This window comes from Cupressus sempervirens, chromosome 2, assembly GCF_028749045.1.
Source record: "Cupressus sempervirens isolate cs-2001-9-10 chromosome 2, ASM2874904v1, whole genome shotgun sequence".
NCBI classification, from domain to species: Eukaryota; Viridiplantae; Streptophyta; class Pinopsida; order Cupressales; family Cupressaceae; genus Cupressus; species Cupressus sempervirens.
The window spans coordinates 320,954,771-320,981,878 of NC_143119.1; the positions used below are offsets into that span (position 1 = coordinate 320,954,771).

Genomic DNA, 27,108 nt, shown 5'->3' on the forward strand with positions numbered 1-27,108 from the left:
AGAGGTTCAATCATATCTATGACAACAACCTAAGAATTAGGACTAAAAAATGTAGGTCTTTCGAATTAATAAAAGAAATTATCTAATTGCTTGAGGACAAGCAATTTGAGGAAGGATGGACGATCATGTCCCTATTGTAAGATAGAATTTAAGTAACAATTAGATAATACAATATTAAATAATGATAATAGTCATATTAAAATTAATACTAAAATATAAAAATAAAAAATAATAATTAAATATGTATAATCAGTTATCAATAAAATAATATTTACTATAAGTTTAAAAATAATTAAATAATGATACAATTATAATGAATGAATAAATAAATAAAATTAAATAGAGGAGACAATATTGTAGAAAGTATGTTACTTACCTAAATACGATTCAATAATAAATGGAAATAACACAAAATAAATAAGTAAATAAATAATATAATGTAGAATAATATAAATTAGCTAAATCTAAAGAAAATTCAAGAGATGTAATACAAAGATGCGACTCCGTCAAATTAAGATATAAAAGAGAGGAGAGTTCATTTTCAAGGGGAAAGAGGAAGAGGAGAAAACATGAGTTAAAGAAGAATTAATTGAAGAGGAAAGGAATGAGAAGAAAACAAGGAAGTGACTTTTTCAAATGGTTGCAATGATCAAAGGACGTGTCTTTCGAAAGGGTTGTAATTATGAATGGTTGTGACTCTTTGAAAAGATTGTAATTATGAAGTGTTTGTGACTTTTTGAAAGGAATGTGATTATAAAGGGTTGTGACTTTTTAAAAAGATTATGACTATGAAGGGTTGTGACTTTTGAGGAGGACAGAGATGACAAATAAAACAAGATTTATATATTAGCATTGAATAAGAAAGATGAAGAAGAATTGTATCTTAAGGAGGAAATGGAACAAGGTGACAAAAGATATATAATCACATACCTCTTGGCATATATTTAATGTGAGGAGGAGGACAGTTCTAAAAGGTGGTAAAGGCATTATAAAGGTATGCATATAACTTTATAAGATATCTTATATATTCAAAGTTTTCTTTATGTGTATGTGTGTGTTTAATTGTGTAATTCCATTTAAAACTATATTCCCCAGGGATGCGTCCCCTGCCAAAATACCCTTGTTTTTGAGACGGGGATGTCTTGGGGACGGGTAGGGGATGTCCCCTAGGTGTCCCCAAGAATTGCAAATTATTAGGGGATGTCTTTGAAACTTGGGGACGACTGGAAAAAAAGGGCACACCTAGACGTCCCCTGATTGTATCAGGTACGACCAACTGTCCCCAATTGTTTGTAACTTTGTATTGAAAAACATTAAAAAGTGAACATTAAAAAATATTTCAAAGGCTCCCAACTAGGTCGCCTAGGTGGGCCCCACCCCTCCAAATGCCCTAAAAGGTTTAAAGACACCACACTTTAGTTGTTTTGTCATTTGTATTTTGTGTTGCAGCTGGCTGGAGTTTTCATTTTGTAAGAAGAGCTGATATTTTTGCTTCCAAGAGCTTGACCAATAGTTTCAGCTTCCATTTTGTGCACCAAGTAAATATGGAACTCTTTATGCTTCCATCTATCATTTTTTAAATAGATTTGCCGCTTGCAAAGTTTGATTTTTTAATTTATTTTTCATTGTTTCAGTTCATATTTTTATTGCATATTTAAATCTCAAAACAAAACACAATGAGCAGCAATGGGAGTACTAATAGTAGTGGTGATGAGGAAGAAAATGTGGTTGGGGCTGATGTTGCTAGTAATGGGACTAGGAAAAGAGCCGATCCTAAATCTGATTTGTTTAGATGCCCTTCTACCATTATGAAGAATTTTGCAAAGGGTCCTTTCAATAGGAAAATACCTCTTCTCCAATATGTCACACCTAGGCCAAAATAAAAAGAATTCAAGAGGGAGTAGGGTGTGGGATTGCCATGTTTGTTTATCTTTAGGAGGCCACCCATCTTCGAGAGATTACCTTGCAGTCTTATTATTATCTTATCTTATCTTATCTTATCTTATACAAGGGTGAAGTCACACTTTTTAGGTGTTACATGTCATGGAGTTAAAGTTTGTCCTAACTTGACTGATGAACAAAGATTAGAATGCCAAAGATTGCACTTAGAGGCTGAAATAGAGGGGCACAAATTGACAGTGACATCACCATCTATTCCTGCACAGTCATCTAGGCATATGTCATATGTCATTGGCACAGCCCTACTGAGTCTAGAGGGAAGAGAAAGATGAGTAGTGGTGAGAAGGGCTCAGTGGGAAGTATGTTTAATACACAAGCAAAGGAAAAGTGTGAGGCATCCATTGGTAGATTCTTTGTTACTAATGGTATCCCATATCATGCAGCTCGTTCCACTTATTTTAAACAAATGGTGAAAGATATATTGAGCATGAATACCTCATTTGCACCCCCTAGTAAGCATAAGCTACAAACCACCATCCTAGATTAAGAGTACTCAAAGGTTGCTTTGTTATTTGATGATATGAAATGCACTTGGGTTAGGTTGGGCTGCTCTATTGTGATAGATGGTTGGACTGATGTTAGACGTCGACCACTCATCAATATCATTGTCACATCCCTTGTTGGCTCTTATTTTTTGAAAGCCATAGATTGCTTAGAAAAGAAGAAGGATGCAGAATTCTAGTTCACCATTTTGAGAGATGCCATAGAGGAGGTTGGTTCGTATAGTGTTGTATACATTATTATAGATTCTGCACCTGTGTGCAAATCAGGTGGTATGATGATAGAGGGTGCTTATAGACACATCTTTTGGACCCCTTGTTGTGTTCATTCCTTGAACAATGCATTGAAGGACATAGGGAAGATTGAATGGGTGAAACGGGTTGTGCTAGAAGTTAGAGAAGTGCAAATGTTTATTTGCAACCACCACACTTCACTTGCTCTATTCAAGTCCTTCTGTAAGAAGGAGTTCCTCAAACCAGCTGAGACAAGGTATGTCAATTTTAATTATAGTTTACTTTTAGTTTGTTTTAACTTTAAGTTATTTAAAAAAATTATTTATAAGTGTTACAAACTTACATGTGATGTTTTTAATCATTAATGTTTAACTTTAGTAATATTTTAATTTATAATTGTTGCATTGCACATATTTCATCTTGATGGAGAAGATGATTGAGGTGTATGAGGCCCTTTAATTGATAGTGGTGAATCCAGAGTGGGGACGATGGTCTAATTCTAAGTCCTTGAAGGAAAAGCAGTGAAGCAAAGGATCCTTGATGAGAGTTGGTGGTCCCCAATGAGGTAAGTTGCTGATTTTTACATTTAATGTTAGTCTTGTGCTTGCTGATTTTCCTACTAACAGTCTTAAAATTCTAATTCTAATTTTAATTTTTGTTTGCATCTTGCAGATTTATTTGTTCTATCATAGCACCCATTGTAGATGTCATAGATATGTTGATACTGACGCTCCTAGTTTGGTAGAGATCTATGAGACTATTTATAGTATGTTGGGGAAGATGAAGAGAATTGTCATAGCAAAGGATCTTACATTGGGGTTTTATGAGGAGCATATTAGGCCTATTGTGACCCAGAGGTGGAACTTGATGAATACCCTGCTTCATATGGCGACCTTTGCTCTAAATCCCAAATGTTATGTAGAGTTGGGTGGAAGGGGCCTCCCATGTGATGATCCTAAAGTATTGGATGGCTTCACAAGAGCAATTGATAAGATGTATTCAACTCAAGATGCCTCTACTCTTTGTTCATAGTTCCTTGACTTAACCAACCTTCAGTGGCCCAAGGTTGGGTAAGTCACAAGCAAGGTTGGATAGAGTTGTTTTGGCATAGAGAGATCCTATTGGATGGTGGACATGTCGTGGGAGAGATACGCCTGAGTTAAAAATACTTGCCACTCGCCTCCTTGCACAGGTTGCTAGTTCCTTAATGTAGAGAGGAATTGGTCCACATATTCATATATCCACTTTATCAAGAGGAACAAACTTACCTCTAAAAGAGCAGAGAAGCTAGTGGTAGTGCATCATACTCTTCGACTTGCAGATCGTCAGACTCCAGAGTATAGGCAGACACCAACTTTTCGGTGGGATGTTGAGCCTGAGGATGTGGCCTAGATAGATGAGGATGACACAACACCAGGATTGGTTGGGGTTCCATTAGATGAGACTACGCTTCCTGTGGAAGATGATAGTGAGGAGGACTCTGATTTTGATGCCATGGCGGTAGAGGCAGAATAGTAGCAGCAGTCTGCTTCATTTTTCTATGTGTTGTTTCTTTATGTTGAACGTGAACATGATTATGATACATTGATACTTATTACTTTATGGCAGCTCTCTAGCCTTTCGTCCTATAGCTTTGGGCATATTTAGATTTAGATTTTCAGATTTATCATGTTTATCATTATGACATTATGATATTGTTGACTGATATTGATATGCATTTTGACAATTGGGTACTGAAATCGGATATTATTTCTTAGATGGCACTCAAATGTTGTATGTTATAGTTCTATAATGTTTAAATGATATGCTTTGTGCTTAGTTTCATATGAATGATGTGTATTTTTACAAATTTCCCTATATATATATATATATAGTCGTCCCCCTTTGCCGTCCCCCTCGTCCCTAAAATTGCCAAAAAAAATTGCCGTCCCAAAAACCCGTCCCGCTGTCCTCGTATTGGAAACTTGGGGGAACATAGATTTAAAATATGCATTCATTCAAAATCATATTTAAAGGTTTATATATATTTAATAATAGACATTCACATAATGATATTTAATGATTATTTAATTTTATATTTATTAATTGAAAATAAGAAATAATAAGTTAAAACTCTCATAGTATTAGTGTAGGGACTATATGCATCTCTATATGAATGACTACGTGTAATAATTCCCACCAGTTATAAATCAAAACAACACCGATTTCCTCAACCAATTGTTTGTCACATTGTCAAACATTTTGCAAGCCAAGGTGCCATCCATCCAAACACGATTTGAACTTTGAATTTCAGAAAAGAGTTTATTAACTTTGCAAATAAGATCATCAAATAGAGTTAAGCTGAATATTTAATATATTTCGATTCACAAACTTTTGATATTAAGCTTGAGTTTGAGCAATATTAATCACATTAATCCTCAAAATTCTCATGCAATTTATTTATTAATCAACCTGCTGCTATTACAAATTTACAAATTGAATAATGAATAGAACCTGAATATATCGATTTGACTCTACCAATGATAGCTGGTCTGTAGGTGTAATTTGCAACATGCCAGAGTCTCATGTAGAACACAACCTTGATTGGCACCCTCAGTTAATGCAGACACAGTTCTGCTGTGTATTTTGTAGGCCTTCAACATTCAACTGCAGAGCTCTAATTTTGTTATTGTAGGCTATTGGAATTAATCATAGGCTTTCCAATTCTGTCTGCAGCCTATCTAGGCTTAATTGCAGCCATAAGGAAAAGATTGCAATCTCTTTATTTCTCCACACAGCCTCTCAGTATTCAATCACAGGTATGCAAGAATACTCTTTCCCTGATACAATCAATCACATTAAGGGAAAGACTTCTCAATTTGTTTTAATTCAACAACAATTTGAGAGACAATACCAGATCTTTCAGAATTCACCACTTCTAATCTTCAGTCAGTTATGTCTCCTAGTACAGAACGTACAGTAGGAAGACTCCCATAATTCTTCAAGCTAACAAATCTCAGAATTTAGATCACTACAAACTTTTAGCACAAAGCTTCTTCCACAGACATGGAAGATGCAATAAATTCTCCTCAGCCACACTAGATACAATAGAGAAGTAATGCCAATTTTGCCATACTTCAGCAACAAACTTGCAAAGACACCCCACTCAGAAATCAAACCCTTATACTTCAGCAAGGGTACAACAATCAGAACTCAGGAAAAGCCACAAAGGCATCAAAAACAAATAAAATATTCAAGCATCCTTTTCTGAAGAAATGGGCTTGTATTTATAACCTCCATATGCCTTTTTTGTTGCCAAAATGTAACTTCATTCAAGAAGCTTCATCACACAACATTAATTAGAAGCTTCCATTAGATTTTTTCACTTGACTTGGCTTAATTAATTAATAAATGACTCTTTCCAATGATAACTCAACTCTCGACTTAATTGAAATTATAAAGTTAAATTATAACTTTATAATAAGCCATTTAATAAATTAATAATAATTTGGCCACTAAAAATATAATATCTCCCAAAATACTCATCATTTAAATATGCTGTTATAAAGAGGAGTCATACCTATTATTTCTCCACGTGATCAAATGCACTTTCAAAAATAGAAAGGGTCCATCTCAATGAACACCCAACTTACCACAAATAGTAAGTACACAAAACTAAGCCCAAATGAAGTCCAATCTGAGCCAAACATAGACCAACCTGTAGCTTACTGAATTGTGGAGAAGATAAGACCCTCCCAAGCCAAGCTACTGCCTCAGAAGACCCTCTATCCACAATAATTAGCCTACAAGGATCACAATAATAGGCTAATCCCTGAAACTCTGATGCTGGCAAAAATGGGGACATTACACTACGAGCCAGTGTAGGGTTTGAGGTTGTCTCTATATGAATGACTAAGACAAGATAAATGGAACCTCATAGTGCCAGTGCGGGAGGTTAGTACAACCTCGTATGAATGACTATCATGCCAGTGTGAGAGATTAGTACAACCTTGTATAAATGGCTACATGAGATTGTAGTGTTGGTATGAGAGATTAATATATGAATGACCAAGACAGGATAAATGGAACCTCATAGTGCCAGTGGGGGAGGTTAGTACGATCTTGTATGAATGACTATCATGCCAGTGTGAGAGATAAGTCCAACCTTGTATAAATGTCTAGATGAGATTGTAGTGTTGGTATGAGAGATTAATATATTCTCCATCTAACCGACACCATGGAGATTGATATAGTCACTATAATGTTAGTGTGTGAGATTGTTGTAATCTCCATTTGGCTGACATAACTAGCAGTAGTATAATCCCCATGTGCCAGAATATTTTGATGATGTTAACATATGCATATGTGATTGGCTTTGCATAGATGATGTCTCATCCAAGAAGAACCTTAAGGGGTGCACTCTAGAGAACATGGTGGAATAACTAAGGGTTAGGAAACCTGACTTAGAGATGTCTTTAAGGTTGGTGTTAGGATAGAGAAAATAATATTATAATTAGACCTGCTATTGTTTAATGCTGACATTTATTTTGCAAGTATTACTTGTCCCAAGCTAACTCTAATAGCGGGGACACGCTCAGACTTCTTTAATAATAATTGGCGATAGTAATATAATGCATCACACATTGTACAATATAAATACCCATATTGGAGTTTTAACTGAGATACTTTTCTCTTGACACGTAGGTTTTATGTTTTTACTTGTGTCAAAGATTGCCTTGAAATTTTTGATTATTCTTGTAATAAAGCATTAATGTGAGTCACTACTGTTGGTTAAAGATATGAGAGTGCTTAATTTTGCATGCAATTGAATAAGTTCAGTTGTTTTCAGTGTCATCTCTATGATATCATGTGCAAATAGACTGAAAGTTTCTTCTTGAATACATTTGTGTTATTGTAGGACTTCCTGAAGATTGTCTCATCATTCAAACAGTCATATCAAGAAACGCTTTACCAGCTTTATTTGAAGGTGAATTGTGCATGCTACTTGAACTGTTGAGAAATAATCTAAAATATCAAATTTTTTGATTCACTACTTCTATTTGTTTTGATAGAGAAGCATTGATTTTTCTCTTAAAAAAAATCTACATTATATTTTGTAGACAATTTTGCATGCAATGCCATTATGGTTCTGGTTTCTGTTTCACTGTGCTAATCTAGAAAAATGGAAAAAAAGAACAAAAAACTTAGAGCTTGTGCGACTTATATGAAGTAATTTTCTACCAGACATATAACTCTTTTTGTTCTTAAACTACAGATAATTGCTTCTATGCACGAGAATATACAGGTATGCTTATGCATTGCATTTCTTTTTTGCTCTTTAATATAAGTTTATTCAAGGATTGAAGATGCTTGCATTCACATTATCATGTATCATAAAACTAGTAAAATTGGTCTGTTTGTACGATTTAATTAATGGTTGGAACATGTTGCTCAACCTTTTACATGTCATGGCATCAATAGAGATTATCATATATCTCCTTTTGAGTGTTTTAAGGTAGTTGGAATTCACCAATGGCATGTTATCAGTTCTTATGAGCCACACATGAAAATTATGAACACAGAGTATATTTAATGTTGATAACAAATAACCAATAGGGGCTGTGGGTCCCCTGCCTGAAGTTGATCTAGCAAATACCATTCAAGGTCATAAACGACCAGATATTAACCCACAAATCCTTCTACATAGCCATATCAGCAATCAGACTGATCATTACATTTTAACTAAAGTAATATTGCTGCTTAAATCTGTCAGAGTAGCGATTAATACATAAACTTTGGCTATCTATATTCTTTTTTTGGTTGTTAAATTATGATTTTAAATTTTTTATTATAATATAAAGTAAGGTTTGCAATATTTGAGAATAACAGTAACAGATAAGATAATTTTGAAGATAAGACAATGCAGGGACTCAACTTTCTGCAGAACAAAAGCCAGATACAAGCAAGACTACCAGGATGATATACAAACTGTCAAATTTTTTTTATGTACATTCTGATACCCATGCCAGCCGAAAGACAAAATATCAGATGAATCAAATGGACAAAAAACATCAGAATCTGGGAAGCAAGTGAAATAGCAAAAGATAGGGCTAGTGAACCACCCGTACTCAGAACTGACACCCTCGACCACGTCAGTATCCTTGTCCATATACCTGACCATGCTCAGAGGCCATTCCTTGCCCACTACTACCATAACCATGGCCATTTACCCTCCTCTGCTACTTCATTTCTGTCCAAACCCTGGCTTGCTAAAACCTAAACAGCTTTGGATTCATTTGGTCCCTTGGGATACCAGCGGGAATAACCAATTCTCAGTTGTGGATATAGTTCACAATGTGAGCCCAATATTTCTAGGCCATCGTCTTCTGCTCCGGAATGTTGCAAAGTGCCCCGTGAAGAAGGAAAAGGTGCAAAATGATGAGGCACACCTACGAAACAAATCTAGTTTCCCTGAGCAGCAGCAAACCCTCGTCCCAGTGCATTGCAGGCCAAAATCTCCTCCAAACTCACCATGCCAGCCGGTCACGCCTCTCCACCACCCTTTTCACCACTGTACACAAGCTGAAATGAAGACCTGATGAGCAAAACAGGGAAGAGATGTCTGTGTTTATGTGAAAATGATATTTCAATACCAGAAATTTGATCTCCAACAAGGTCTGAATCAGTATGAGAAAGAACGGGTCATGCGTAGTGAACACATTCTTCAAACATTCCTCAAAAAAGGGCTCAAAAAGGCCATTTGCTGCTTCACTGCCTTGAAAGAAAAATTTACTTCCATATCACCTTACCAGCACTGTTGCTTGACATACATGTGTGCAATCTTGGCAAAGCCAAACAGAATGTACATCTTGAATCTGATTAAAATAATGAAATTGCATCAAAACATTCAGTGGGCATTCAATGCAGAGTACTGATTCATGTGCAATGCCAGCCCAACACTCCCAATTTATGCCAACTTTGCATTTCATTAATGTCATTGATGTCAAACAGCAACATATGATCTATTCTTGATGTCAAACAGAAACATATGATATATTCACCAAATTTCTGCCAGATTTGATCCAAACTGCTCCACAAAATTCACTGCTAAGTGCTAACTTAGATAGTGAATCTGCTAATGCATTGCCCTTTTTGTAAATGTGAGAATTTTCAAAATTTTTGAAGGTTGTTTATTACAAATTATATTGATACTTCATCAAGTTTCCAAACTTGAGCATTACCATTGGTGATCGTGTTCACTATAACTTGCGAATCCCCTTTCAGGTGCAATCACTCCACAGATAGGTTGGTTGCCAAATCCACTGCAAGCAATGCAGCTTGAACCTCCACTTCATCATCTGTTCCTTCCACCAATTTGTTTGTCTCTATTGCTAGAATATTGCCAGTTGAATTGTGTGCAATACATCCATTCCCCGAAGGGCCTGGGTTTCCCTTTGAGACCCCGTCAAAATTGATTTTGATCCATCCCAATTCTGGTTTTCTCCACTGAACCAAAGCTCTTGCCTTGAGAGAAGAATGAACCCCTGAAGACCCTTTAATAGGTGAATCACTTGCTATCTATCCAATTGTTTAAAGTTGCATATTTTTTATAGCCACCATGTGTTCTATTACTTTTTCGAAATAGTCAAAGAAAGATTTCAAGGGTCAAGTATCCATTGTGCACTTAAAATAGGTAATAAGTTGATATTACCCATAAATATGGCCAGAAACAAGGGAATCACCACATCTTTGGTAAAGTTCTGTATTTAATTTGTTGGGATTAAAATATTGTTCGGAATCATTTTCTAATACTTTGAAGTGGCCCAGCTATAGCATAGTAATAAGGGTTATCATTATCAGAATTTTCAGATTTCATCAGCAGAATAAACAGATCAGCAAGCAGCAGAAAAGATTAGGAGATATTATTTTATTAAATATCAGACATAAATTAGGAAGATTACAGTTTCTTGTAAGCTTGCATGTTAGTTTTATCACTTTCAGCAATGCATATAACATTGTCACACGCATTATAGCACGTTAGCGCAACACTTTGTGCACAATGCTTGTGTGTATTGTGTGGTGTTGCACATGGCTACACATGCTGTTAAGGTTGTAGCTGCAGTTGGATTGATTCGATCATGAGATACATGGTTGATGATAAATCATTATTTAGACAAATATTATTATATAAATAATATATAATATATATGGTTATTTATATTATTAATATATAATTATTATCTAATGATGATTACCCGTCGATACATGTCTCCTCCTCTCATATTTATAAGTCTTCAAATCTGCACTTGGAACACAACAATAAAAATGGCAATGTTATTACATTTGCAGAAAACAATCTTAAATACCACAACATGGTATCGGAGCAGGCTGCAAATGCAAGTTGATGGAGAAATTCTAATCAGAAATTAATATAGATATTCAAACAGTGATATAACTATATATAGGATACGCTTCCAAATGAGGAATCCAACTAAGGAAGCTCTGTAGAGGCATTGCCCTGCAGTTTCAGCTATACCAGCGAAGACATCAATACCAGTCTTCAAACGGTATTGTCTGCAGCAGTTTGTCAAGAATTCAAGATAATGATTTTCTGACAGAGTTGGAGTTGTTATTGACCCTGCATGATACCTCATTGACATGACTGGGTTAGAAACCATTGGAAGTTCTTCGATTGAGGATTCCGTCCAAACCATATTACAACCACCACTAAGAAAGAATAAATAAATGCTTGTTATACACCTACCCAAATGCCTGTGGCATGAATTATGCTGACTAAGATGTGTCGGTTATGGTGAACAGTAAGTACAATCTGAAATAATCTATATTTGACCAGAATGTTTGCAGATCGTGGATAAAGAAAGAAAGTTTCGCATTGGTCAATGAGAGGCACGATGGAGATTTTAAATTAACCAATGACATATATTATTTGCATAAAGTATATTATAAAATCAATGAACGCATTAGAATCAATTCACGTAAACACTTGGCCTCTCTTGAAGAGATAAGGACAAAAGAAGGAGACACGTCAGGCATCAAACCCTTAGTAAATGGAAAATATCATTCTACTCCTGCGGACAAAGGCAAATGAATAAATTAAGATTGAAATGGGTGAATCAACTGCTAAGTTATGGATATAGAACAAATATTATAGAGGAAGCTAGCAATATCTGATGGGAAGAATCAACACTGAAGTTTATATAGAAGTCTCATTCGAGTAAACTAAGGACAGTGAACACAGTCAAAGAAGGGCCATTAAAATGAATCAGAGGTTGGTCAGACCACTGACTAAGACTTGGTGACCACACATACCGGAGGAGGAAGGCAGAAATAAGGAAAATAAGGTGCAAATAGCATGGAAGATGAGTATGATCATAGGCAAGGACGTGGAAATAAATATAAGAAAAAGAGGTACAAACCTTTCGGACTGCAAGAAAGACAGAGGTCAATTTGACTAGACCCATGACAAGAGGCATCGTACTATTCAGGGGGATTTAGTTCATACCAATTTGACTTGACATGTCACGTGATCAAAAGGGTGGCGATGCATGAGAATCAACGCAAGATTACTATAAGTGATCAACAATTATTTTATGATCTCAGGTCAGTGATAATATTTCCCAAGCATAACGAATGGGCCCAAAACAAAAGCAAAGGGTGTGAAACTTACTCTCCTTTATTTCTTTTATGTGTAGAAATGGATTTTATGACTGCACAATATATGTGATGATATTTTATATAATTTAGATATATGCATTTTAAAGAAATGATTATTAAAGAGGTGAAAATAGTCTCAAAATAAAATTACAATGAATTAAGATACTTCTGCTGAGAAATCTGAAGAGGTGGCTTATAAAGGAGCCGCTAGTATATACAAGGCATTGGGAAGACCTTGGTCTATGATATACTTGGTACTCCTTAAGTATTAATGGAGAATACAATTGTAAATGGTTGAGGTTTCAGACTTGATAGAGCATTAGCTACTACTTGCATCTATATATGGGAACAAGTCTAGGATGGTCATCTTATATGCTTCACTAGCATTGCACATCTAAAAGTGTGGCTTCAAATTGAAGAGGAAGAATTGCAGAAAGAGTTTTGCATGACATGAGTACAAATATTTTGACCTACAAAGGAACTTGCCATATCATATCCTTACTCATACAAGGGTCCATAAGAGATACATCAAGCTTGTCTCGAAACTATGTGAGATCTAACCTCAAGATTTTTAAGCAAGGTGACAAATACAATGAAGGGTAGCAATGCCAAGTGGTACTTCGAACAAGGAGTACTTTGATCGCTTGAATAGAGAAGCAGATTGCATTGGGAAGGATGTTAATGAAATTCTTGAGGGATAATTTGTTGCAAAGAGGTAAAGAAAAAAAAAACAAAAAAAATTAGTATAGTTGTTAAAAAATATAAGAGTGGGAATTTGACATTGTGGGGGGAAATAATAACAAATGTTTCATTCCCACTTGAACCATCTTAAGAAAAGAGATGTTCCACTCACAAAATATATATAAACCCTCATGTGCAGATAAGTATCTTTATTTTTTACATTGATATACTCATTGTAGTCTCTCTCTCTATCTGTAATCCTATACATACTATAAGAGTCATTTGCCTTGATCCTTTCCTTTATGTTTGAGGATGTTCTTCCTAGAAAAGAAGGTTGGTACTTTACACATGCTACCAAATATTGAGCAGATTCAATCTTATGATAGTAGCTCCAAAGAGACCGTGATCTAGAATTCATTAGTCATCTGATAATCAGGTTGGATAAAGTAAGGGTCTTGAAGCGAATATCCTTGATGATTGAGATTATGAGTATCCTTCTATAGTAAGAGGGAGTTTGACACTCCTTCAAAAGCAATATAAGAGCTTGGAAGATTGATATTCAGAGGGAGTCTAGAAATATGTGTGTGACTACATGATTTTGATGGGCCTACTCCTGTGTACATAATGGCAGTAATGGCTTATCACCAGAAAGTCGGAAGATTGATTTCAGATTTAGAAGGAGTCTGATAGGCATCCTTGAGTGAAGAGAATCTCTAAGGGAGTAACTACAGGACCTGACTTCCTAGGATGATTGTTCAAAGGGAGAATTTTGAGGTGCAATCCTTTGTGAATGATATCTTCTCTGTGAGAAAGAAGTTGAAGTGAAAGCCCTAATTCCACCCTCAAACTTGGTTCATGGTGTTTAATATTTTGCATATGTGGATTATGTCATGAAAGGTGACGATCTTTCATTGATATATATATCTGGATGGTAGCTATTCTAAGGTGACAATCTTATCAATAGTTTGACCTGTTGTCATGAAAAACTTCATTAATTTGTTGTCCTGGAGTGTCAGTCATGATAATGAATGTATCATGATCATATTTCATTAAGTTGTTGTCCCGGAGTGCTGAAGATTATGATACTTGTCATGATAGAGACCATGACATTGTGATTTCTTGTTATCTGATAGACTACATTAAGTTGTTGTCCTGGAGTGTTGGAAATTAGATAACCCATATCCTACTAGTATATAACATATTATTTTGGTAAGCATCAAGGATTTGATGCTAGTGCACATACCAAAAGAATATAAGTATCATATGATTGATATTTCTTGTTGAATCGTACTTTGGATTATATTGAATGATAACATCTAAGTTGATGGATATATGTTGATATCCTTAAATATGTCATTCTAGGAATATCATACTAAGATGATATCTCTTCATATACTTTAGAGCATAATGTGTTCTATAACCATCCTCCCTAGCTAAGAGGGAGTGTTAAGTTTGTAGGTTCAGTCGGATTGATTCGATCATGAGATACATGGTTGATGGTAAATCATCATTTAGACAAATATTATTATATATATAATACATTATATATATATGGTTATTTATATTATTAATATATAATTATTATCTAATGATGATTAACCATAGAGACATGTCTCGTCCTCTCATATGTATAAGTCTTCAAATCTGCATTTGGAACACACCAATAAAAATGACAATGTTGTTACATTTGTAGAAAATGATCTTAAATACCACAACACATGCTTGTGCATAGACCATACATGTGTGATGTTTGGGGACATCTACACCGTAAGAAATTCCATCATATACATGCAACACTTGTTAGCCTTTTTGCCACATGACACCTTACAAGTTTTAGATTTGATACCATATGTACACAACCCTTGACAACATATGCATCACATGATATGACACCATATGGGTTTGAGATTTGGCATCATCTCATCCACGTATTGCATGCAGTTGTACACATTGGTTTCTTGTTAGCATCTACTTGTAGCCTAACTAGCTACCTTGTTGAATTACTGTGTAAATATATGCTTTGTACATCATGTTTAGTTAGGGAGGATTCTATAGATTCACATCTTAACTCTAGATAAAAATTTCCCCTCTTCTTTCAGAATAAAAGTGGCATATCTGCCATAGGACTTGTACCAATTGAATGCCTATTTACTTTGCTTTTTTCCCTTCGATTAGCATATGTTTGACTAAGTTTAGTACTAGGTGATAAACAAGGTTCATGTATGAGTTGCTTGGGATTCAAATTGTTGGTATTAAATCTAATCTTTATCTTTATGCCTATTCAAATGGATACATAACAACTAAAGGAGGGTGATACATCGAGTTTAGTTTTTGAGAATTCAGACAAAAATTAGAAGCAAAGAAAAATGGCCTATAAAGTGTACCTAGTGTCTTTTCAAAAATTGAAAGAATGCATAGTCCTACCTTTGAAACGTGGTACTAAAAACTATTCAGCTACTATGGTGACTTAATAAATGATTGTAGATTGGCACTTTAAGATCCCTCACACCTTGTTCCCTGCTGTTTGAAATCGATGTACTAAACAAAGGAGACAAAGGCTCCTTAGATAGATTTACAAACATGATGTTTCTAAATGAAACAATCATGAAGACAAAAAGGAAAACTTCCTAAAGCAACTATTATACCATTAAAGAAACATTACAATATTTTAGTACCCTCCCTTAATGGTCATCATTCCATTAACCCTAGAGAAGACGATCTGCTGGTCTTTTGGTCACAATTGCATAGAAGGATGCCCCATTTTGGTCATGAATGCATAGAGAAGGCTGCCTCCTCTTCATAACGCTTCTGCAAAATGAGCCTATTGTTGAGACCCTCCCAAATTCTGTAGAACTTTTGGAAATGACCAAGATAACCAAAATCCATTCAGCTTGATGTTGGGAAACAAAAAATTTATCCCTCCTTGAAGCTAAAGACACTGAGAACTTATTCTGAAATTGAAACCACGATTATGAGGTAAAAATCACCAAACCCTTGTGCAGACTATTTCCCTGACAACTCTAGGTGTGAACTAGACAAAAATAAAAAACCTAGAAGCAATTTTGAAGGAGAAAATTGAGAAAACCAGAGACTAAAATTTCTGTGAGTAGCAGACACAAAATTTGAGACAGATAAACATGCTACAAAACTTCCGTTTAGAGGAAATAGGGAAAAAACCCTTGTACAAAACCCAAAATAATTGTTCTAGGAAAAGATAATAAAAATCGAGAATAATTTTTTGTGGAAAAAAAATTGTAAAACACCCCACGATTTATTTAAAGAAAATAGTTAGAAAACAACCAAACACTAATTTTTATTAGAAAAATTAGAAGAAAACCAAACACTAATTTTTTTGGGACAAAAATTAGAAAATCCTTAGCAGAATTCTTAAAGGGGAAAAACAATGAAAACCCATACAGAATGCAAGTAGCAAAATCATATAATGTCATCAAAACACAAAGGACAAACCCAAACATTGGGAAGTCAAGCACAAATTGCCAAACAAAAGATGACTTCCATGAGCAAAAAATGACATAAAACACATGGAACCCAAAACTAAAAACATGAAGGAGTTGTTGAGTGGGAAAACAAACATGGAGAGATGCGCGCGATCACAAATACATATGTGAAAAAATATGCATATCTTTAAAATCATGACGAACTCGATGAAAGCGTTGTTTTTGGAGAAAATGCCAGCAAGAAAACTGCTGTTGAAGCAAAATATTTGACCATTGTTGGTTAAAATTTTTGTAAGTCACCAAGATCACTACTTACAAAATTACGACTTTAAGCAATGGTGTAGTGGGATAAATCTCTCCTCTTAGCAATTGAGGAGGCTCCCTTACTGTAGGAGGCTACAAAAGAGACTTAACTGAAATTAACAAATTGTTGGTTCTTTGAATCAACTCTTTTATAGGAATGATTGTATGGGAAAAATAACTACTTGCAATTCAACAAAAAGTACCTAGTATGAAGGTAATCCCGCTGACTTGGTAGTTGACATAAGAACAACTCTTAAGACAACAATTATAATAATTTTTGAATGATCAACAATAAGAACCGAAAGTCCCTTACAATTAATTGGTTTTGATGAGATAATCGAATAGCTAACAAGGTGCAAAGTCTCTTGTTAACTTGCCAAGTTCAAATAATATACTTTGAATTAAAGTGGAAAATCTTTAATTTGGAGTACTTGCAGCCACTATGAAACTTTAACAATTCTGTTTCTAGAAGCTCAAAGTCTTCAAAAAACCAAATCGAACACTCAAATGCTTAATGTAGATAAACTTTAAATTGAATCAAACATAGATTGACCAATGCAACATAAGAATACAAAGGTCAACTTCAAGCTTCAAAACACAAAGTTTAAGAGCACCTGCTTCTTTATTCAATTGAGAAAATTTGTAACTAGAAACACAAAGTTTTCAAGCTACAAGCAACTTCAGTATAACATTCTTGCATAAAACAAAAGATGATTATTTACATTGAGCTCTCTCCTTTATATAGGAAAAGAAGAGATAGAAAGGTGGAGAGAAAAGGGAAAATTGTCAAACACCTTGACTTATTCAACTAACAAACTCCTAACTAACTTCAACTTCTCCTAAGTTGCATGCCTAATGCTGTTGCAACTTGATTACATGGAGCAAGTGTATAGGTGTATGTTTCCTACATTTACAAAGTACATTGTGTTGGAAGTTGTAGCTGCGATATAGATCTTCAGACAATCTTCTTTTTATACCTAAGTTTTCAGTTCTAGTTGAGCTTGTTCATTTTTGCTGGTCTTTGCTTCAACTGGTTATTCTCCTATTTCTGTTCGTGGTCTCTTGTATGTTTGTTGCTGAGAGGTTGTCTCCAAGTTTATTCTTCTTCTCATAGTATTTGGCTTTAAGTTGTTTTGGTTACAATTTTCTTATTCATCATGCGAGCATCGTGGATGCTTCAATTGAATTGGCCTTTGCATATTCTCCACCATGATGACTTGGCTTCTCTCCATTGTGCCTTGTTGACTTGGATATCTCTTATCGATCGATTACTTTATTAATTCACTTTGCCATTAATAAGTGCTCTCATGGGACATGTTAGCGGTGTGCATTTAAATCATAAACGGTTTCCTTCCTCATCGACTGTTTTCTTTTCTTTTTGGTATCAACATGAATGATTTTAATCCTTCAGTTTTCTCTTGTTCTTCGATGGTGCTGGGATAATAAGGAAGATATTATAGAGACCTCTGTGACATTTTTTGTTCTCATCATTTGTAATATGCAATATTCAGTTTTGTTTAGGTTGCATATGATTACTATTTGTCACAGTTATGCAAGGAAGTATCGTATTATGTTTCTCTCTATCATGCCTTGTTGACTTGGATATCTCTCATTGAATGGTTATTTTGTTATTTCACCTTTGCTGTTAATAAGTGCTCTCAAGAGACATGTTGACGGTGTGCATTCAAATCGTAAACGGTTTCCTTCCTCATTGACCGTTTTCTTTTCTTTATGATATCGACATCAGTGGTTTTGATCACTCAGTTTTCTTCTTTTTCCTTGATGGTGTTGGGTGAGCAACGATAATAAGGAAGATGGTATAGAGAATCTGTGACATTTTTGGTTCTCATCACGTATAATATGCAATATTTAGTTTTATTTATGTTGTGTATGTTATTGTTTGTCATGGGTTATGCAAAAAGTATCGTATTATGTTTCTCTGATAAGATAAATAATGCAAAAACTCTAATCATCAACAGATAGCTTTTTATGGGTCCATTTTGATGCTTGATAGTTTGAGCAACAACGTTAACTTGTATAGACTTTTGAGAGTGTGTAGTCAACATATTGGTTATATTGTGAGCTTATTTATTATTGTTTTACTGAACTCTGACATATTTGTGTGCATTATGGAGAATAAAATGTGACAAAAGAAGAAGACTTGTAATTTTGGTTTGTGAAAATCAACAAAAATCTCAATTTTCGCAGGATGCCTTGTTTCCCTCTTTGAGATATCTCGTGTTTCTTGCATTTTTATTTTAGGTTCTTTTCTTCTGGTTCAATCTCAACACATTGCTTCTACATGCAATCTGCCAAAAACTACTTCTACTTTTAAAAAGCATGAGAAAGAATGCCACAAGCACTTAGAAAAGATCTTTACAATGTGTACATGAATTCTTTGAATTTGTTCAACGATTCTTGTAGAATTGCTTTATCCAGTTCTCATGTGCTTTGTGCAACAATTGATAACTTACATATAACGTTTGCATTCTCTGAAGTAACATTTCCACATTCTTTTATTTTGCTCTGTACATCACAAACTGAAAATATATAGCTTGTGAGAGTATCAATCTCTCCAAAATCAAAGTTTTGTACCCCATGCTGTAGGAAAACCACTTCCTCAAATTCTGTTATGAAAAGCCCAACATCTCCGAGTTCTCCAGTCTCAGTGATAATTGTACATGCCAGCTGCTGAAAACTATCAATGACCATGTTCTCTTGGTCTTGCAAACGCTGTATTGCTGCTTTACCTTCAACAACTAGGCTCTGCAACACCTTTTCCCTGTTTCTCATTAGATGCAAGGTACTGTAATACATCTTCACTGAAGAGAAAATACTACAATCATGCAATACATCTAAGTCAACTTCATTCATGATCTTCCATACATTCAGGTCCACCTTGAGATATTTGAGTCGTTGATGAAGCAGAGCAAGAGGCTCCTTCAACCTGGCTGAAATATCTCTTCCATGCCACAGTATCCTGAAACTATTTCCAAAAACATCCACTCCTTGAGACACCAGACGATCACACCAGTTGTCCGCAACTCTGGTTTTCCTCTCAATCCACACTACACGTTTTGAAGACTCAGCTGTTAGAGAAGAGGCCTTCATCTTCTCATTGATGTCTTGCAGCCTAGCATTCTCCTCTTTAAGTCTGTGCTTCCTTTCCGACAACTTTTCATTTTTTTGGATGAGGAAGTTGAGAGCATCATGTGCATTCTACTGACAAGCCAAGTGAGATTGTTTACCATTGTGGTGAACTTATAATCACTTGTTTGCATTTGCTCTGCTTGCTTTTCAACGAGAGGCTCAACCACCTCCATAGATTTGGTGTTGTCAACATTCACTAAGATCCTTGACACCACTTTGGCCTTCTTGGTCTTAGGAACCCTAGCCTTTGTAAAAATGTTGGGATCATGGCCCTCTAGTGGAAGTTCTTCCTTCTTCCCTTTTTGAGTAATCACAACCATAGTTGGAAAACTTGGACTAGGCAACAACTCGCCAAGCCCCTTAAAAGTTTATTCTGGAAAAAATCAGCCATTTAAAAAAAAAACTCAGGATCCTAAAAAAACTGCTAAAATTTAATTCAAAATACATTTTTTTTTGCAAGTTCCAATGAGAAAATGCATCTAATGAGCTAATTAGAGAGAACACAAAAGAAACAAGCAAAATTTAGATATATATAAATGCATAGTGGGTACAAAATTGCATTGGAATGCTGATGGTGGGAAGCATAATAGTAAATAGTTTGGGTCAAACTAGAAGTAAATACATCATTACAATCTCATCTTCCTCTTCCCAGCTCTACTAGTATATTGTAATTCTCTATTTTACATTATATATATAGGCTTTTTGACCTTTTGTTTTTAACAAAAGAAAAAGAAAAATATTAAAAAAAAGTTTTTCTGAAAAACTCCACGATTATTTGGCGATTTTTTCACTAAAATTCAGCAATTTTTTCTCTAGCCGAGTTACAATTAAATCTGGGAAAAACTCACCAGTCCCAAAAACTCGGTGATTAGTAGAAACTCGCCGATTTTTTGGTGATCATGCCAACTATGATCACAACAAACCAAGGAGGTAAGTGTGAAGGAAGAGAATCCTGTGGCAGCATTAGTAACCAAAGTAAATACTCGGTCAATTTGTGCAACTGTGGTTACAATAACTGGGTCCTCAGACATGATTGTCGCTGGAACTGGGCTGCTATGTGTGAGCTCTGCCATTAATTGCTCAAATTGTGCTGACGAAGTGACCATTAATGTCATGGATGGAACCAAAACATTAGGGATTGACATGGTGTAAGCATCGTATACACTTTCAAAGTTGTGATATTTTTTCACTTTCATAATTGTAGGAGCAAACGAGGAGATGGACATAGCCAGTGCGATTGGAGTTGGATGTGCATGAAATGGTGCCAACACGAGAGGACAAGTATCCATGACAACATGCAAAGGTGAATCCAATGATTACTCTGAGGCTGGCACAAAATCAGGAAGAGTACTAGAAACCATCACTTTAGGAGGAGGAGGCCTCCTTGGAGAGTACTTTCGTGGTGGTGGATGAAGCTCAGTCTCACTAAGGTCAATGTGAATCTTTTGAAGCTCTGCAGATTTCACCTCAAGCACTCATCCCTTTGCTTTGCCACCCTTGATATTTTTTCACTTTCATAATTGTAGGAGCAAACGAGGAGATGGACATAGCCAGTGCGATTGGAGTTGGATGTTAGCCAGTGCGATTGGAGTTGGATGTGCATGAAATGGTGCCAACACGAGAGGACAAGTATCCATGACAACATGCAAAGGTGAATCCAATGATTACTCTGAGGCTGGCACAAAATCAGGAAGAGTACTAGAAACCATCACTTTAGGAGGAGGAGGCCTCCTTGGAGAGTACTTTCGTGGTGGTGGATGAAGCTCAGCCTCACTAAGGTCAATGTGAATCTTTTGAAGCTCTGCAGATTTCACCTCAAGCACTCATCCCTTTGCTTTGCCACCCTTGATGGTGATCTTTGGAATGGTTGTTGCTGAAAACTCCATGCAATCCTTTTGTTTGCCTCTTTTCTCAACCCTTAGACCACTCGGACCACTAGAATCAAAATCTTTTCCAAGCTTGACCTTTATGATTTTCAGCTCTTTTTTCTTCAACCAGATATTTGTGTTGGTGAGAATAGGCTGAAAACGATCCCACATGGAAACACTCTTCTTGGAAAAGTAGGATGGAGATGGAATAGGCAGCCTGTCAAGAGGATTCTTGTTATATTCTGGATCTTGTATTCAATCATCATCTTCAATCCTGGCAGGGGTTTCTACAAGGTTGAAGTCCACGATTTGCTTTAGAGTCAACTGGCAATAGTCCATTTAATGAATGTCAATCTCCGTGCGCAAATCTGTTGATAAATAGCTGAGTTCAGATAAACTGGATGATAAAACTTGATCTGCAAATAACATTTAACACATATACAAATTCTTTTATTCATATACATGTATGTATGGCAGATCAGTTTATGTTCATCTTCTATATCCGTTTCAAGTATAGTGATCTTCTGTAGCAGATTGCTTGTTGTTTTCATGGCAAACTTAATATCATCGAGTCATGGTGATGATCAGCTATGCACAAACTTTAAGTCTGAAAATCACCTTGGAAGATTGATGACTTGTTTAGAGGTGTGTTAAATAAACTAAACACAAACACTGATTGGTAATCTGTGCAGATTGTTTCTAAATGAAAAGGCATCTATTGGTTGGACATATCTCCTCTTTGAGGAGACAGGAGGAGACACGTCCAACCTACAGTTGTCTCTCTTCATTTTTATTGATACCAATACCTAGTCAATCCAAAGGGCATAGAAAACAATAAATGCTCTGCTACTTCTAGACTTGTGCGATCATCTTCAGAATTCAGTATATATTAATATTGGATCAAATTCACATACATTTAATAGTATCAAGACCAATATATATACTGCTTATATTCTACAAACCATAAGACAGAGATCAGTAATAATAGAGGTCTGATTTGAAAGTCATCTGCATTCATAGAAATCTGATATAAAGTAGATTGCATTTACATGGTATCAGACCCCAGGTCAAACCTCTGGGAATCAGAATGATTTGATTCTCTTGAATTGGTGAAATCAGAATTAATGTGGAGGTGATGTACAACAGTAGTTCAAACTCTGCAGGTATCTTCATACAACTCTTACAGTCATTGAGCTAGTCACGATTTTATGGACTCCAAATGCTTCTTTGACAGGGAGAGTGCTGATATTTGCCCTCTCACAAAAGTCAGGTTAAAGAAGGATAACTGAGAGAATGAGCACTACATAATTCTGGGAAAGAAGACAACAGCCAAGGCATCTCGACTCTCAACACTTTGCCCACATTATCATTAGCTCCTCCTGTTCAGAAGTGTGGTCATACTCCTTCAGTAAGCCATCATGAATGAGACAAATCAGAAATTGGATTTAAAATTGGTAAGGCACATCTGCATCTTGCTCTTTCCACTACCAAACACACACTTCTCAGTCCATTGTGTATTGACCAAAGTGAGGAAAAACACCCAGTGCAGAGAGGGGATCATTACTGGATCTTAGTTGGCTGGGGGTCAATATTTCTTATGGTGTTTTTTTTCCCTTTAAGCTTAAAAGTATTGATAATGTAATTATATTGATGAATGACAAAGGTACCCATGATTTATGAGGACTCGACGAACAATGTCAAGAAAGATTGTGGAATGAGTAAAGTCCGTTGCATTAAACCTGAACGAATAGGTTTGCAATTTTTAATGTTCTCGTGCCCTTTCCTTTTTAGTGCCCTCATGCCCTTTCCTTTCTGGAAATGCTTCCCCACTTTGTTGCATTCCTGCAAAGCAAGTTTATCAAGGTAATCACATTTTTCCAAGTTGTTTAATCAAAATCAAATAATTATATTATCTAAACCACTTGCCATCCGTATAACATCATCATGAAAACCATTATTTCAATTTCCTAAGAAACATAATGATTAACCAACTTTTTCAATTTCACATGAAGCCATAATGAACAACTAACACTTCATTTTCACATGTAATAAAAAATAAATAACAATTTAACCAATCAACAAAATTTTGTTTGAAGTTTGTAATGTCCCCAATTTTGAGATTGATCTAATTAATAAAAAGTTAATATAAGATTAGTTAAATAAATAAATTATAATTAGTTAAATAAATAATATTATTTTTATAACAAAAGAAAATAGTTTAATGTGGTATTTCTTTCCTATAAGAAGTTTCACTAATTAAATTTAATAAATAAATAATATATCTTATTATTAAAATAATATAATATATAATGATAATATTAGCATGTTGATGTAAAAGATAAGTAAATAAATAATAATAAATACAATATCAATAAACAAGAACTATAAAATCTATGATCGACCAACTTCACAATTATGTTATCTACATGACAAATATCGAAAGGGTGCAATAATTCCTTATGGCTCTTCGATTCAAATGTTAGATATAAAAGGAAGCAATCAAGTGGATAAGAGGACATTACATCTTATGGTAGAAGATCGCCAGCGTAGAGCAGGGGAGTCCATTTTGTGCATTATGGGTATAGAGAGATTATTTAGATAAAATTCACATAATGCATCATGCATCTTCACAATTACTAATTTTACTAATAAGGGATACTGGAAGGTAGTTGGCAAATAAGACATTAGTCTAGATGGTGAATCTATTCCAACGTTGCCAGAAATCAATGAAAGCAGCTGGAAACCCATCGGACAACGAACTTTCACCAGTGAACAATGATTAGAGGAAGAAGTAGGGAACAGACAGGAGATGGGAAAATATATTGCAGTCAGCAGACTATATGTAAGAATAGACTTAGACAAGAACTGAACACCCAACAAGGAGAAGAATGGAGAAGCATATAGCCAACAAAAGAATCACTTTTGAAGACTAAATTAGGCGGAGGTTATGAAGTTTTAAATTGCATCCCAGTTAATATTATTGAAGCCTCCTAAATATCATCGTGCCTCATATGCATGTTAGAGACAGCTCACAAGCTTCATTCTACTATGGTTGAGCAAGGCTTCAAGTATTATTTGCGGAGTTTGATCATAAGCAGCAGCTAGGCAAAGAAGATAAGTGGGAGATTAGAAGTCGTTACAGGTTACAACCATAGACTTACATGAGCCGACAGTAGTCAAGGGATATTCATTCAGAAAGAGAGACCAAAGGGACTAAGAGATGGCGTAACCAGTATAGAGACAACAAGGCAACATATATTGACAATATCAAACCAAATTAATGAGATATATGACTATAACCACCGTTAGCAGTATCACATGCTTAACTTAAATAAGTGATTTTGTACACAGGAAATTGATTAATATTGGAGGAGTCTGATGTAATTATTGAAGTGATGCGGATACATTAAGAAGGCGGTGATTGTTCTTAGCAATGGTAATTTCGAAAGAAGAGCTACTCTAATTTATAAACATGGATGAACTTAATAGAAGGAATAATAAAAATATTGCTGGGAGGAAAAGCCTGACTATATGTGAAGTAATACTTAACTATTAAAGTAATTGGGAAATTTGGAATAGATCCTATCAGTAAATAAAAATATTATCATTGAACTTTTTAAATTTGTGATTATAGGAGGATATTTTTGGGATCATCATCCATGTCAAAGATTAAGACATAAGCACCAGATCACAAGATTTGAGATATAATGTTAGCTAGTACTACATATAAAGAATGGTCAGCATCTACAAATCAATGATCATATCAAGATAACAATTATCACAATAATCCAAACATAAACTATTGTTTAACACAAGGACTGGGAGCAGAGGGGCCGAGCATGTCTTTTATGCATTCTCCTCTGAGGTGTACTACCTCTGAGTCTAGTGATAATGAGGAAGAGTAATTCAGTGTTATATTTCTATATGTTGTAGTTTGGTTGTTTCTGATGTAATATGTTCCATACTCTTCATTACAGCAGTTGTGCTGTTTTTTGTGCTTCGTTGATACTCTAAACTGAAGTGTAATCTCTTTTTGGCTCCTTGATATGCAATAGTAAACTATTGCTTAGAGTTTTTACTTATGAAATAAGGAAGGATATGCACATTTCAATTTGCATAATATAAAGAGACGTTCAAGAGTTTCATTGCAAGGGAATGAGACATCAAATAATGCATTTACAAACATAGTCAAGGAAAACATTGACAAAGTAAGAATATATGTATAAAGTAGTGGTCACTACCCCTTTTTTACTGCTGCCTAATTAATACAGACAAGAACAAGGATATTATATGTTTGAACCACATATATAATCATACTCACTTTAGAAGATTTGGATAAGATAAACAAATTCAATCACTGGGGGAATGGTATACTTAAGTGATTTCCTAGAGGACGTTACAAAATTCAAATACCAATCGAAGAATTTTAGAACAAATTGTGTAACATCAAATAAGGGACATTATAAAGTCTCAATGGTTATAACAACATTTTGACTAAGCAAGATTTTGGGATGTAACATACCCTCCCCCTTGTGTTTCATCGTCCTTGATAAATTTGCAAATTAAAATATTTAAAGAATATTCCAAATACAAAACATATATATCAGCACATTACATTTCAAATTTGTATCACAGTTTATTCATTTCAATCCATAGTTCAAGTGCTTGGAAAAATAAATGGAAATTTTTGGAAGATTTCATCAAAATCTTTCCAAGTGGCATTTTCTTCAGCATGTTGGTCCAACTGGACCTTTACACTGAGTGATATCTTGATTTCTCAAGAAAAGCTTACACACCTCGAGTATTTTGAGTGTTTCTATTTTCCACCACCCCTGGATCTCACATCTGCAAGAGATTCCAATTAGTGAACATGTTTATGGCTAGTTATAGACTTCTTAAGATAAGAAACATGAAACACATTTTGCATTCTTGCAAGGACTAGAAGTAGGGTAATTCTGTAGGCTACAAGATTTATGACTTCCAACACTTCAAAGGGTCCCACATGTCTCAGGGCTAATTTGACATTCCTACGAAACTGCATAGTACTTTTTAGTGGTTTAACTTTTAGGATGACTTTTTCTCTCACTGAAAATTCTCTAGGAATCCTCTTTGTATATGCATAACATTTTTGTCTGTCATTTGCCTCGTTCAGCCTAAGATGGATTTGAACTACTTGTTCCTCCATCTCTAGAAGCATCTCAGGCTCAACAATAATTCGGTCTTCAGTTCTCTTCCAACTTACAGGGTTTTTTCACTTACACCCATATAAAGCTTCAAAGGGCGCTATCTTAATAGCAGATT

At 35.2% G+C, this 27,108-nt stretch overlaps 1 protein-coding gene across 4 annotated transcripts in view; it reads left to right on the forward strand.

Moving 5' to 3' along the window:
• Positions 1 to 27,108, forward strand: part of LOC149572405 (uncharacterized) — a 130,179-nt gene that overhangs the window by 39,448 nt on the left and 63,623 nt on the right. For all 4 annotated transcript variants that reach the window (XR_016359916.1, XR_016359917.1, XM_089813582.1 and 1 more), the window contains exons 3-4: positions 7,591 to 7,659; positions 7,948 to 7,977. Coding sequence is in view for 2 of the 4 variants with exons in the window: in XM_089813582.1 (XP_089669708.1) it covers positions 7,591 to 7,659; positions 7,948 to 7,977 (99 nt within the window). In the remaining 2 variants the exon portion in view is untranslated. The remainder of the gene's footprint in view (positions 1 to 7,590; positions 7,660 to 7,947; positions 7,978 to 27,108) is intronic.